The 15,121-nt window shown below is 43.4% G+C and overlaps 1 protein-coding gene across 1 annotated transcript in view; it reads right to left on the bottom strand.

The window, feature by feature from the left end:
- The window catches only part of Amd1 (adenosylmethionine decarboxylase 1), a gene marked incomplete at its 3' end in the record, with an annotated part of 43,337 nt that extends 29,018 nt beyond the window's left edge, over positions 1–14,319 (bottom strand). Inside the window, exons 1-3 of the mRNA XM_023722323.1 lie at positions 13,888–14,319; positions 917–1,003; positions 83–127 (exon numbers count right to left, since the gene is read on the bottom strand). Of these exons, the coding sequence (XP_023578091.1) occupies positions 83–127; positions 917–1,003; positions 13,888–13,997 (242 nt within the window). The remainder of the gene's footprint in view (positions 1–82; positions 128–916; positions 1,004–13,887) is intronic.
- Between the last annotated feature and the right edge of the window lie 802 nt (positions 14,320–15,121).

Here is a 15,121-nt window from a genome sequence, read left to right as displayed (position 1 = left end):
TTGAATCGAATCAAACCCACTGTAATCCCTAGCAAGCTTCAACAGGGGAACCAGTGCTTTCAGTAAGAGGGTGGTACCACATGTCTTCAAAATGAAACGTCTCTTGGAGACAAACATGCTACTCTCACTGCAGTTGAAAAAAGTTATAAGATTATTACTTAAGCACTAAGGACACAATTAACTTGCTTTGAGACATTCCTTTATAATTTTTAGCTACTATTTTTAAACATTACCCCAAGGAAATAATCAATTTAGTACTCTTTTCCTTTACCATTCAAAAACCAGTGTAAAGCTCCAAAGTACTGACTAGGTTGGTATACAGCATTGTGGGTTACTACACAGAGCTTCTCACTCCAGCATTTATCCATATCCTAGAAACTAGCATCCCAAGAATGATAGATCTTTCTATGGGATAGGATATCCTCATATATATGGACACAAAAGCCTCCAGATGGGTAACTATATAGAATAATCAAACAAAGTGTCTGACATTATTTACTTAATAGACACTCTACAATCGCCTTGTACCACTACCTACATTCTTACTTGCTGTCTCTGGAATTATTCCATTATTTCTTTTATTAAATAATAAGTTCCATGAGGAAAGGTACACTTGTTTTGTTCTCCACTATCACCCCCAGGACACAGCAAGTGTGAAGAATTTTTGATAAAAGTTTATTCATGCCAAATGCAAACAGTTAAAAAGTAGAGGGTTTATGCATCTTAATGCAAACTCCACCACAATATAAAGCATTCAAGGTATTTATTAAATAAATAAACCACACTTACTGGCCTTTGTATACCAAGAAAACAACTTAAAAGATTGAGAGCAACAATGTGATATCTAATACAATACAGAGTGAGTTTATGACTAGGACTGAAATTAGCTGCCCAGCATTTGTTTTAGAGTACTTACCTGAGTACATAAGCTTCCTGCTTGTCAGTTTTTGTCACACTTATGATTGAACATTGCACATCCTTCAAAAGTATATCCCACTCAGATCTATTTAACAAAAACATAATAACAGTTGCTTATTCTTATAAAAACCACAAAGCTCTAGTACTTTAGAATTTTCCAATTAAGACTATTTTTTTCTCTTGTCAATAGGTAAACATTTTTCTATTGCTTCTTTCTTTCTTTGGCAGAACCGGGGATTGAACTCAGACCCTTGCACTTGCCAGAGAAGCGCTTATTCTACTGAGCCATCTCCCTGGTCCATTTTTTTTTTTTTTTTTTAAATAAGCAAGGGTGCTTCCACTTTTCAATACATTGTTTCAGTACCTCTATCAACATATCCAAAGAGAGATATTTTGTGATTTGAAGAGGACCTTAATTTGATACTTTGCACTGAAAAAAATTAAAGGCACTATTTTTAAAAAAGGCACTATATTTCACCAGGCAGATTGGTATAAAGATTTAAAATCTTGGGCTGGCTAAATAGTTTAGGTGATTAAAGCGCCTGCAGGTGCAGGGGCTAGGGGTCTAATCCCCAGGGCCTGCCCTCAGGGCGGCCTGAGAAGGCAATTGAGAAGATGTGATGTCTCAGCCTGTAATCCCAGCTCTTGGGAGGCTTTAAACAGGCGGATCACTGACTCTGATCCTGAACACCCTGTAGAGCCTTCCCTAAAATACAAAACATTTAAAAGCCTGTCAGACAGAACAAGCAATTCAGCTGGGTGTAGTAGCCCATGCCTATAATCCCAATGCTTAGGAGGCTGAGGCAGGATTACTGTGAGTTTAAGAACAGCTCAAATACTGCATAGCAAAATCCTGTTATGGTTTGTGTCTAGATTCCTTCCAAAGCCTCACAGTCACCGGGTGAACTTCCAGTTTGTGATTGGGATTCATAATCTAATGCTGGCATTATGAGTGTAAGTGCTACAACCACACTTGGGCAAACAGCCTGTACACAGTATAAAGGAGGGAAAGAGGCTTGCTCTCTGCTGGCCTCTCCCTTTCACTACTGTAGGTTTTGCTACACTGCCATGAACTGTGTCTCTACCATATGCCACTCTGCCTTGGAGCCAGCCAAGTATAAACTGAAACCTTCACAAACTGAGTGAAATAAACTTTTGCTTCCTTAATTCTGGGCTTCGTGTGTTTTGTCTCAGCAAGGAGAGAAATTAACCAAGACATCCTGTCTCCAAAAAAGCCAAACAAAACAAAAACAATGCGTGATTCTTTAGTTTTTTATGTGGTAGGTATTACTACTACTGTCTGCTATAAAACTTCCAGCTGGTCACCAAGTTTAGAAACATTCACAAAAAAACTACTAGCACACCAGTAGGATCCTAAGAAAAGAGGCACCTATTCATATGGGCAAACACACTTTACTGGAGTTCAGGGTAAGACCAAGTAACATACTGGCTTCTAAAATTCAAAATATGTAATCTGTTGTCTGGGTAAGAGTTGCAATCAAGACACATACTAGTAACATAAACTTCAAGGAAAATTCTCTGAAGATAGTCAAGCAGTACCTTTGAGTTTCATATTTCTAAGTAAATGCTGTATTTTAAGACTCACAACCTGTAATCCAGCACTAGAGATGCTAAGGCAGGGGACTGCTGCAGTTTGAGGCCAATGTGAACTACAAAGAGTTATCTCTGGCTAGGTTTCTGTACCTAATGAGAAAGGCCTACTTTACTCAACTGCTAAAATCAGATTATGTAATGCATACAAAATTTACCTATTTATGGGGCCGGGGAGATGGCTCAGTGGAATAAGCGCTTCTCTGGCAAGCGCAAGAGCGTGAGTTCAATCCCCGGTTCCGCAAAAAAAAAAAAAAAAAAAATTTACCTATTAGATAGTAAGGATTCAAATCCAAGTATACTGGTACATGCTTGTCATCCCAGCATGGTGGCTGATTGACACAGGAGGATCAACAGTCTGAGCCTAAGCAACATGTTAGTAGGCTTAGACCCTAATCTCAAAAACCAAAACCAACACAATGACTACAAACAACAAAAAACTCCGCCAAAAACAAGAGGCTGAGGCAGAAGGATCCAGTTTGAGTCCAGCCTGCTAAGACCTTGTCTCAAAATAAAAAGGGCTTGGGAATGAACTTAACTCACTGATAGAACCCTGGCGTAGCAGGTCCAAGTCTCTGGGTTCCATCCTCAGTGGCATACAAACCTACGATTTCAGCGTTAGAAGCATTCCATGACATCTGAGCGGAGTTCTCTTTATAGTTTGACTTCAACTCTGTCTCCAATGTTATCCCAGCACCTAGCACTGTTGCACACATCTTCTAGTGCTCACTGGACAGCCTAGCAAGTCCTTTTCTGCCATTCCTTCTTAATAATAGCATGATAATCTATGGTTTCAGATATTTGCTAATGAGGAATCTGTGTATCAGGTCAGCAGGGCCCTCAGTGTACCCTCACACTATCTAACCTACTGCCCCTCAGCACACAGGCATAGCAGCACCCCACATCACCTCAGGAAGCCAAGTACAGCACAGTAAAGATATGTTACACAAGATGCTTTGCATTATATTATTACAATGCATCATATCATTACCTATCATTATTTTTACTGTGACTAATTGATAAATTAAGTATCATAGCTATGTATGTATAGAAAAAAACAATACAGTCAACCCTCTGTGGGTTCTGCAAGTTTTAAATCAACCTTCAGTTGAAAACATTTGGGGGGAAAACGGCACCTGTTACAATGAAAGTGTACTTTTCTTACCATTGTTACCTGAATACAGTGCAATAATTTACACAGCATTTATATTGTATCAGGTATTACGAGTAATCTAAATAAGATTTAAAGTACATTAGACACTGGTCACTGTGGTGCCCACCTGTGTCCATGGAGTCCTGAAACAAGAGTATCCTAGGAATTTCAGCATTCCCAGACCCCAAGAAGATATTTGTTTTTCATCAACCTTGTAGCTATTTGTTTGGTTTCTTGCACTCTGTTTATAATGTATAATGCCAAGAACTATCAAATTGAACAGTTTTGTAAAAAAAGTCTGTAATATTGATTAGTGATTATCTCTGAAATATGTTTGGGTAGAAAGGAGGCACCTTCTACTATCATTATGGACACTGAAGCTGGGTACAGTAGCCCACATCTGTAATCCCAGTACTTGGGAGGCTGAGGAGAGCTGTTTTGAGTTCAAGGGCAGCCTGGGGGTATGTCATGAGCCTGAACTGCATAGTGAAAAAGACCTTGTCTCGAAAACACAAAACAAAAAATTATGAACATTCATTGGACATTCTAATCATAAATAATTTAGAACATTCCATGGCTGACCATAAAAGGCACTTTTCTCTTTCCCATCGTTTATGTGGACAGAAAGCAGAGGGCAGTGGTAGTACGTGACAAACTTGTCCTCTAAAATAGAAGACAGCCACCTTTCTGTAAAAAGCTAGAGTAAATCTTACATGTCGCAATGCAGAAAGGCTATGTTTGAATTACCTAGCTCTGCCCCTATAGGGAGAAAATACCAGATGTTTATGGGTGTGGCCACATTCCAATAAAGGTTTATTTACAAAAGACTTATTCACCTCAAAGAAACATGATAAAAGTAATCTGCACTGAAATTCAACTGCTCAGAATTGTTTTTCTACCTCTTTTACACACACGTATTGCACTATGTTGATTTCAAAGTGTTGCCTTCATTGTCCTTGATTCCTTTTTTTCTTGAGGCTAGTAGTTCTCAAGTCCTCACAATCATTTGGTTGCTAAGACTTTTTCTTACAGTGTTTAAAGTCAATGTGTCCTGTAATGTTGTGTCTGAAAAAATTCTGACTGAGCATTACTAGTAGATTGAGGAAAGGTTTTGTGGACTTGCAAGAAGCACTTCATTGTAGTACATAACCAACTAAAAAACCCAAAACAGAGCCAAGTGCAGCAGTAGTGGCTACATTCTTGCTATGCTGCTGGGAGGGTAGATACAAAGAGTCCAGGCCTGCCTGGGCAATGCAAGCAGACACAGTCTTAAACAGCAAAAACTGTGTAGAAAGCACAGTGTAGTTATGTGAACACTAACTAGGGAAGCCAGAGATGGCGAACCCTTTGGAGCCTTCAGTGATGACAACAGTCACCAGTGGCACAGGCTTGCCACTACTGAGGTGAACTGGAGAAGCCAACCCAAATGCTACTGAAGCAGCAAGTTTTGTTTTTTCTTTTCCCCCTTTCCCCTTCATTTCTCTCTGGTACTGCTGGGCTGGTTTCAGGTAGTCTAAACTCCTGAACTATGGTACAAGGTACAAACAAAAAATGCTCCTCGAGACACACTATTCCTGGTCTCCAAAGAAGGGCTCCTCTTTGAGCCAAAAGACTAGGATTGGGAGCCCCCTTTCAGCATCCATGAAGTCCTCTAGGAGCTGCAGCGGCCAGCAGATCCCTATAGCTATAAAGCAGGAGAATCACGGTCTATATACGTTATGTCTCAGCATATTTATGAAGACCTCATTTACTCTCAAATGTGGGAGTGAGAGATAAAGCACATGGCTCAAGCCTTATTTCTAGGAAGAGAATAGCTTGTGATTGGGGTACAGAGAATGAGTGGGGATAGACTTCATGTTCATACTAAAACAGGTTCCAGGGTTCCACGGGGGCCCATGGTGCCATGAGGGCCCTGCTCCCAAGGCATGCTGAGCCAGCCACAAAGACTGGGCATGGTGGCCCACACCTGTAACCCAGCGCTGGGGAGGCTGAAATCAAAAAGAGGCTCATTGGGACTCCGAGCTGCGTAGTGAATCCCTCTACCAAATACACAAAATAAGTAAATAAAAAGGGCTCCAACATGCTACAACCCCAGCCCTGCTCATGTATGTTTGAATTCAGTTCTGCAAGTTTCTGATAATTCTCTTTACATAATGAAACCCATCAGACTGAAGGGAGTTGAAGGAGATCTGGCAATTTATTTTCTGCAGAGTAAAATAGATCTTTACAAAATAAGGGAACAGGAGGAACTGTAAAAAGTTTAGTTACAACACACTAACAAAGGATGAAAGTTTTATACAATCATCCCTCAGTGTCTATGGGGTACAGCTTACAGAACCCTACCTCCCACAGATACTAAAATCAGAGGATGCCATATAAAATGGCACAGTATTTGTTTTATAACCTAGGCACAGCCTCCTATGTACTTTTGTTACTGTTTGGGCGTGTTTGTGTGCGTGCGCGCGCGTGTGTAGGATCTCACTATGCAGCTCAGATTCGGTGTTGATTCTCCGGTTTTCTACCTCCGTAGTACTGGAATTACGGGCACATGCCATTATGCCCAGATTCCACTGCCAGCTCAGTGTACCCAGGAGCAGGGCCAGCACAACATGTGGTGCTGGGGATCAAACTCCGGCCCCTGTGCTTACTTATGCAAGCACTTAGTCCAATGAGCTACTTTGCCGGCCCTTGTTACTGTTTTTTGAAATACGGCCTTTCTATGTAGTTCAAGGTGACCTTGAGCTCCTAGCAATTCCCTGTGGGGTTACAGGCTTCCCAAGTACTTTAAAGCATCTCAGAATGTCATTGTTTAGGGAATGATCTAGGATGAACCCAGGGCCTTTGCTAACTTGTCCAACCTGAACTCAAACTTGCAATCCTGCCTCAACCTCCCTGAGTGCTTGCTGATCACAATTGTGTTCCACCACACCAGGGAGTCAATGATTTTTTCTTTTTTCTTCACGTATTTGGTACTGGGACTCACTGCGCAGCTTGAATTCGTAGTGATCTTCCTGTTTTCAGCTTCTCCAGTGCTGGGATTACAAGCATGTGCCACCAACCCTGGTCTCGGTGGTAAGTTCAGCGTGACTAGGGGCGGGGGCGCTCATGGTGCTGGAGCTCAAACCCAGGTCTTTGCACTTGCCTAAGCAGGCACCCAGTCTGCTGAGCTATCTTTCCAACCCAATGATTTCTTGATAATGACCCCCAAGGCACAGGCAACACAAGCATAAAACAAATGGACTACAAATTTAAACACTTCGCAAAGAAAATAGTGAAAAATAAACCAGGATGGAAGCAAGTATCTGCAAATCATATCTGATAAGGCATCAATATCTACCATAAAATACTCATAACCCAGCAACAGAAATGATTAAAAAGTGAGCAGTGGACTTGAATTGACCCTAAGATAATGCAGTCAACAAGCATATGGAAAGATCAACCTCATCAGCCACAAAAATGCACTTCAAAACTGTAATGGAAGTGTGGAGGGGCTGGTAAGATGGCTCAGTGGTCTAAAGCACCTGTTTAGGCAAGCTTAGGCAAGTGCAGGGATCACAGTTCAATCTGGGCACCATATACAATGCCAGCCGCACTCCAAGGGCAGGCTGAGCCAGATGAACAAGGATGGACACATGGACACACACACACACACACCCCTATGGACCACAAGGCAAGAGGATTGGTAGGAATTTGAGGTGAGCCTGCACAGAGAGCCTGTCTCAGAAAAATCAATACATACACAAACACATACTATAATGAAGCAGGCTCAGCAGGACACTCAAAAGGCTGAGGTAGGAAAATCTCTTCAGCACAGGAGTTTCAGGAAAAACAGGGAGATGCTGCTAACTCTTTAACACATTACGGTGAAGTATCACCCAAAAGCCATTATTAGAATGACTATTATCAGAACAGAAACACCAAGTGGCAAGAATAATGGAAGAACAGGAACCCTTGCAGTAGTATAGTAGTTCCTTGTTATTTTGGTGGTTTGATTTTTGTGGGCTCATTATGCCACATGTTTTCAAAAAATATTAATATGAATTACTTATCACAGATTTTTCACTATAACATGAGATTCTGCAGTACCATACAGTGTACATATGTTGTTAAAATTATTGGGGCCGAGGAGATGGCTCAGTGGAATAAGTGCTTCCGGGGCAAGAACAAGGGCCTAAATTCAATCCCCAGTTCGACAAAACAAAAAAAGTAAAATTTTGAAGGTTTACAAGTTTAGAAAATGAGTAAGAATGTTAGAAGTGTTTTATTTATTTTAATTTAATTAATTAATTTATTTATTTGTGTGGCCAGCTCAGCCCACCAGGGGGCGGGGCTGGCTGGCATGTGGTTCTGGGGGATTGAACCGTGGTCCTGTGCTTTGCTAAGCTTGTTCTAAGTAGGTGCATTAGACCACTGAGCCATCTCACCAGCCCCTAGAAGTGTTTTAAGTATGAGAAAGGTTTATAAGAGTATGGGGTTTATAAAGCCTTAAAATAAATAAATATATATAAACGTTGAAATAAATATAACATCGCTATTTCATTGATTTTCTCTTATTGTGGGGGATGTCTGGAACATAACCTCTGTGATAACAAATGAGGGACCACTGTATACAGTGGTGGTAGACATATTAATGATGCAGTCATTATGGAAAAGAGAGGATCCTGACTTTGTCTTACACAATAATGCCACTTATGGGTATAACCAAAATGACTGAAATCAAGGTTTACAACAGCGATCTCTGTATCCCTGCTCCCAGCAACATTCACAGCAGCCAAGAGCTGGGAAGTCACCTAAATGTCCAAATGTAGTTTATGTATATAATGAATCCTGCAGTTTTAAAAAGGAAATACTGTCACATGCAAACAAAATGAATGAACGAACTGTGACATGCTAATATATAAGCCAGTCACAAAAAGACAAACACTGGGGCCGGGGAGATGGCTCAGGGGAATAAGCGCTTCCCTGGCAAGCGCAAGGGCCTGAGTTCAATTCCCGGTTCCGGAAAAAAAAAAAAAAAAAAGACAAACTGTATAATCCCACCTAAATGAAGTTTTTATCAGTCAAAATCATAGAAACAGGGCTGGAGAGATGGCTCAGTGGTCTAAAGCACCTACTTAGAACAAGCTTGGCAAGGCATCGGGGACCGCGGTTCAATCCCCCAGCACCACATGCCAGCCAGCCCCGCCCCCTGGTGGGCTGAGCTGGCCACACACACACACCACACTCTCTCTCTCTCTCTCTCTCTAATAAATAAAAAAAAATTAAAAATAAATAAAAAAAATCATAGAAACAAACTAAGGTGGTTGACAAGGGCAGAGAAGGTTAGTATAACTATTTACTTCATATAGAGTACAAGTTTATCATTTAAAGCATCTGGAAAGATGTGACTGGGAGAGTTGTACAAAACGAAATACAGTTCTCAACACATTTGTATAACAGTGAATAAACATAAGTACTACAGAACTGTAACATCCTTCAAACAGTTAACATGAGAAATTCTGTGATTTTTTTCAAAAACATGTTTCTTAAAAATGAAAAGCACAGAATGTTGTTAGCATAGAAAAGGAGCTCTTCAGAGCAACTACAGGGTTATATAGTCAACCATTTGAAATGTCTGTAAAGTGTAGATTTATGGATCCTATTAGTGAGTCAGACACTTTCTGAGTGTTGCCTGGGGATCTATATATAAAAAGCTTCCAGGTGACTGGATTACATATTATTTTCTAAAGTGAAACTGCCTGGCTTTGAAACTCCACCTACTTTCACTTTTGTTAGAAAGAAGTCACACCAAAAACTTTCCAATTCTCTTAGCTCAGACCACTGAAGCCTGTCTCACACATTTTCACTACCTTACACATAGGCTACCATTGTTTTGGGGTCAAAAGCATCCTAATGAAATTTTTATTGAACAAAAAAAGCCTAGGTCTGCTGCTGGGCATCATGGAACCTGTTATCCCAGGATTTGGGAGTCTAAGGCAGGCAAGCCTGGGCCACAAATTTCAGGCCAGCCTTAGGTACATGGGTTAGTAAGACCCTGTCTCAAAAAGCAAAGCAAGTGGACTAAGTGCCTAAGCATAGGGACCTGGGTTTGATCTTCAGCACGTCAGCCCTGGTCCCACCCTCAGGTGCACTGAGCTGTGGTCAGCTCAACCCCTGGGCCCAACCCACAGACCGGGATTGGTGCTGCATGCCTGTGATCCCAGAGCTGGGGAAGCTGAAAACAGGAGTATCAGAGGTGTAGTGAGACCCTGTACCAAATACATGGAGGAAAAACAAAACAAAAAAAAAGCAAAAAGCCTAGGTAGGACTCACTAGTTCAATCTGACCATGCCTTTCCAGGGCAGTTAATGTATCCAGAGAACAAGTACTCCCTCTTTCATTCAAGCAAATTAACCCAGAACACAACCCTGCTAACTATAATCAGTATCTCCCCTCCCAATTTAAGTCTCTACCAGTATAGTAACTACTACTTTAAATGTGTACTTCTTATAAGATTGGTAGTTTGGTCTTTTTCTTTCTGAGACAGGGTCTTGTTCAGGCTGGCCTTGAGCTCAGTGTGATCCTCCTGCCTCAGCTTCGCCAGTGCTAATATTACTGGTACATGCCGCCACACCTGGCAAATAAGTAATTTGGAAATAAAAGCTGAAACACTTTGAAACTGCTGTGAAAAACACAAGGAAGAGCTCAACTCTTTAACAATAATAAGCTCTTCCACTCCCAAAGCATTTACATTGAAAGGATTTTGGGTAATGTGTTGTGATTTCCTTGGTGTAAATGACTGAAACTGGTGACTATCTTTGCAACAGCCCCCCATTCCTTTACTGAAAATTCCTTTATTACAAAATTTATAAAGCAGAGAAAGAACAAAATATTCCACCAATTCTAAAATGTTACTTTCAACAGCAAAGATTCTGATTTTCATACTTTCATTTAAATTTAAAAATAAACATTCCCAAAACATTTACCTTCTCCACTAAATTCATCTCATATACAAAGACTAGCAAGGTCTGTTCACAATTCTAACACAGAAAGAACCCACAGCCCTGGAAAATCAGATTATCTTTTTTCACATTTATTTTCTAGTAGACTCCCTCTTCAAAGCTGTCATTTCTTATTTTTATAAAAGCTGATTTAGTACTTCTGGATACAGACTCAAACTATCCACCCACCTCTAAAGCACTAGGATTACAGGTATTACAGGTGTTAGGGGGCTACGCTTTATATTTCAACTTAAAGTACTGTGTGAAATGAGTTTTAGAAATACACTGAGAACATCCACTCTTCTACAGTGTAATGTCAAATATTCTTTAACTCAAGCTATATTGGCCAAGATTGTCCTTTGCTACACAATGCACCCCTCACTTGAGAAAGCAATTAACAAACCAAAAACTCATCATTTCCTAATTCAGATTATACTCATGCTGAATTGTGCCTAACAGCCCACTAGAACTCTCAAAGCTTGGAAAGAAGGGACAATTTTGCTTAAAGTAATAGACTGGTTGCATATCTAAATATGAAAGATCTTCAGAGTGGGGGACCAACTTCCAGAATTCCAGGTGAGGAAAGATGTCTTAAATCTATAGAAAAGCAGCTAGTCTTCGTTTTCTTTTCTTTAAGACAGGGTCTCACTACCTAGTTCAGGCTGGCCTTGAAGTCTTAGTGATCCTCCTGCTAGGATTACAGGCATGCCACCTCACTTCTGTCTGCTACTCACCAAAGAGAAAAAATAGTTGGGCTTTCTAGAAAGTCTTGTAATGAACACCCCCAAATCCCCCATACTCCTTTGTAACCCATCTTTCCTTTCACCCCATGGTCAGGCAAACAATGACCAGGCTTGTCAGATTAGTCTGCATTTTCTAGAGTTTACTAAAATGAAAGTTAACACCTGTGCTTTTGTCTGGCTTTTTTCATCCATTTTGTTATTATTCATATTCTTGTATATATCCATGATTGTTTTTATTGATGGGTAGTATTCTATTCTATGAATGTCTAACAACTCTTAATTCATCTGCCAGTTAATAGAGATTTGTTTTCAGTTGGGAGGTAACTACAATGTTGCTATCAATATTCACATGGAATTCTTTGTATGGAGACATTTCCCATTTTCTTTGGTAAATACAAATAAATGGACTCATAACAGATGTTTTAACTCTTTCACACCCTATCACCAGGCTTGATAGTCCCCGCCCTTCCTAACTTTGTCAGGTTTTTTTTTTTTTTTTTTTTTTTTGAGACAGGATCTCATTATGTAGTTCAAGCTGGCCTCAAGTTGCTACCCTGCTTCAGCTTCTTTTAGAGCTCTCTTACCAAGTTTTGATGTCAAAGTTATGTTAACCACATTAAGATCTGGGGAGTTCGTTCTTTCTATATCTTGGAAGAAAATAATGCAATACTAATGATTTCTTCTCTGAATGCTATGACATTTCAGATGAAATAATCTGGGCCTTAAGTTTTTGTGAGATGATTAATAACTATGTAATTGTTATAGGACTGTGTTAGGTTTTCCATTTCTTCCTGCATCACTTTTGGAAAGGTATTTTTCCACATCTTTGGCATTATCTGTAATAAATGTTTCTTTGGTTAGCTAAGGTCTTCAGTCTTTATTCTTTCTGTACATTTATGCTTAACACGCTTTATAAACAGATTTGGTCGTTACCCAGTCTGTTAATGTCTTTTAACCATGACTTTCACAGTCTATTTACTTTTTTAAAGGACACTAGAGCAGGTTGTAAAGCAAAAAACAAATACTTTCAGGTTTTCAAATTTTTGCAATTTAAAAACAGAAGACTAGTTCGTTAGTGTTAAAAAGTATTAAGTACTAATTCCCCATGGTTATTATGAAAAAAAGTAACTGCTTCCTATAATAACAAAAGGTTAAAAATTCAGTCTGGCACATTGAAAGCACCACGCTAAAACATCCTAAATGCCGGGCGAAAACTTAAAAAGAATGAGGCCTTCCACATTTTTACTACTACAAGGGTTTTTCCCTACAAGGCAAGAATTTAATAGGAACTGCGTTTCCCAATGCGCCTTAAAGTCTCGGGAGCACGTGGCCGACTGGATTCTCTCCGCCAGTTGCTTTTGTCAAGGGTCGGCTACAGAGACAACCAACATTCCTAAAACGGCCATTGGCTCCCAGCCTGGGGCCAGGCTTCCCGCTAGGGCCTTGAAGCTCATTGGTCACCGCCTCTCAATGAAGCGGGCCACGCCGCTCCCTCCGCCACCCTCGCCGCACTTGTGCGCGAGGGAGCCTGGGGAAACCCGTGAGAGACCAAAGCAGACAAGGGGTAGTTACTGATGGTTGCCGCGGTCGCAACAGGGCCCAGACATCCTCAGTATCGCTAGTGCTTCTCTAGGCCTTTAGATTCCCACCGCAAGAGCACGAAAAGGGTTCCTTCGAGCGATCAACGAAGCACACAGGCGCGCGCCGGGGCCGCGATCCTTAGGTCCTGCTTAAGGTATTAAAGGGTATTATGTGCTAGGCCTGCGTCCCGTGAACGCAGGCAGAGCTCCCCGCACCCTGCACTTCTCCGGCCCGCCGCACTCTCTCCCTGGATCCTCCGACTCCGTAACAGGTTACACACCCAAGGTCAAGATTCAGGAGTACACCTCCTCGGTAGGACCGCAAGGTCCGCCCACCGCCCCAAAAAGCCCGGTGCAGAGTGCGTCCGGGCGGTCCCGGGGCCCCGGCACTGCGACACGGCTGCTCCCGCCCAATTCGCGCCGCCCCGGCACCACGCGCTGCCCGCCTCGTCGGCGGCGGGAGGCCTGCTCGCCAGCCCCTCCCCGGGTCGCAGGACCCCGCTCAGAGCCCGCGTCGCGCGTCCCGTCGCTCCCCCTTCCCGTGGAGGGCACGCCCGAATTAGCGCCTGACTAAGCCCGCCGGGCCACACCTGCCGGAGGGAAGCGCGCGGCCCCCACCCCGGGGCTCCGGCGGCCAGTCGGGAGGCGCCACCAGCCGGGGACGCTACCTGAGCACGCGGCCGGGCCGGACTCCCCTCCCCCAGGGCACAACCGCCCAGTCTCGGGAGCGGGAGAAGCGGGCTGCAGCCCGGGTGGGCGCTGCCGCTTGCCCCAAGACCGCATCCTCCACGGCCGCCCACAGGCGAAGGCTGAGCCAGCCGGCCCTGGCCCGAGTCTGGTGCCCGCAGGGGCGGCGACCCCATGGCCCAGCTCCGTCCCGGGAGTCCCGGGAACCCACCTACCTCGGGATAGTGCGAAGATCCCCAGATCCCTGGTTGTCGTCGGGTTGCTGACGGGAGAACCAAACCTCCAGCAGCTTCTCGGTCCCTTCGAAAAAATGTGCAGCTTCCATCACCGTGAGACTAGCGAACAACCAACAACCACAGAAAATCAACTAAATTAAATCTCTTCTCCCGCCGCTGCCGCCGCCGCTGCGGATTGTTCCAGCTGTGTTGCTACAAAGTTCAGGTTCCTTTTTTTTTTTTTTTTTGCTATAATTTTATATTAACTTTTTTAAAAAAAGGATTAATAAAATTTTCCCGGCTTTTTGTGAGCGAAAGTTGAACGTGAGTCTGTTGGAAATAGAGGCAGATACAGTTCAGTCTCTTGTAGTCCGCTGCTTCCCCGTTAAAGAGAGTAGAGCGAGCGCTAGCTAATGTCGCCGGCCATACTGTGTAAGCGAGGGTTCTGCGTGAGAGCGGGACTTTATATACCGTGTCTGTGCGAAAGGACAGGAAGTGACGTATATTTCCGCCTCCAAGACTCATAGGGCCATCCTACTGTCAATCACCCTTCGCCGAATGGCGACTGGCTGGCGGTGGGCCTACGGGGAGTGCCGGGAACTACCCGCTGAGGTGCGGATGGAGCTATCGCTGTCCCTTGAGCGGGAGACGGCGCTGTGGTGTCCGGCTGGGGACTAGGAGCCTTGGGTTGAATCAGAGTGGGTGGGGAGAGCAGGAACGGAGCTAGGAGAGGCTGTAATCGCTCCAGAGAACAGCTGGCTGGAGAGCCTGGGCGCGTCCTTCGGGGTACTGGCTGGCTTTCGGCGCGGGCAGTGGCCCGGGCTGGGGTGGCGAGGTGGTCAGGATCCTGTGCCGTTCTCCGCGGCTGCTGAGGGACTTGGCCATTCTTAGAAGTGTTTCCCCGCGGCGAACGCAGCCAGGCATTAAAACTCCATTTATCCGTGACGTACATGTTGCCTGGGGTCGAATTAGACAGCACTTTAACTCCGCTCCCGCGTTTCTGATGTGCCAACGAACGCACTTCTCGTTTACACAATAGCCAGAAGCGTTGACTCCCTGTTTCAAAAGGGAAAGCAACGTGGCGCCCGGCCTGGGAGGGCTCCGGCTCTACTTACCTCCCACCATGCTGCTCACCGAGCCGGGAATTGGCTGAGCTCAGCAGGCGCCCCGAAGCACTGGCAACCCCGTGCTCCATTAGGTCAGCGGGTGGGAACCTGTTCTGTGAAACTAATCC

The sequence above is a fragment of the Octodon degus genome, unplaced genomic scaffold (assembly GCF_000260255.1).
Source record: "Octodon degus isolate 3935 unplaced genomic scaffold, OctDeg1.0 scaffold00090, whole genome shotgun sequence".
NCBI lineage: Eukaryota > Metazoa > Chordata > Mammalia > Rodentia > Octodontidae > Octodon > Octodon degus.
The sequence above is the reverse complement of the archived record's forward strand: the minus strand, read 5'-3'. Positions and strand labels throughout refer to the sequence as shown.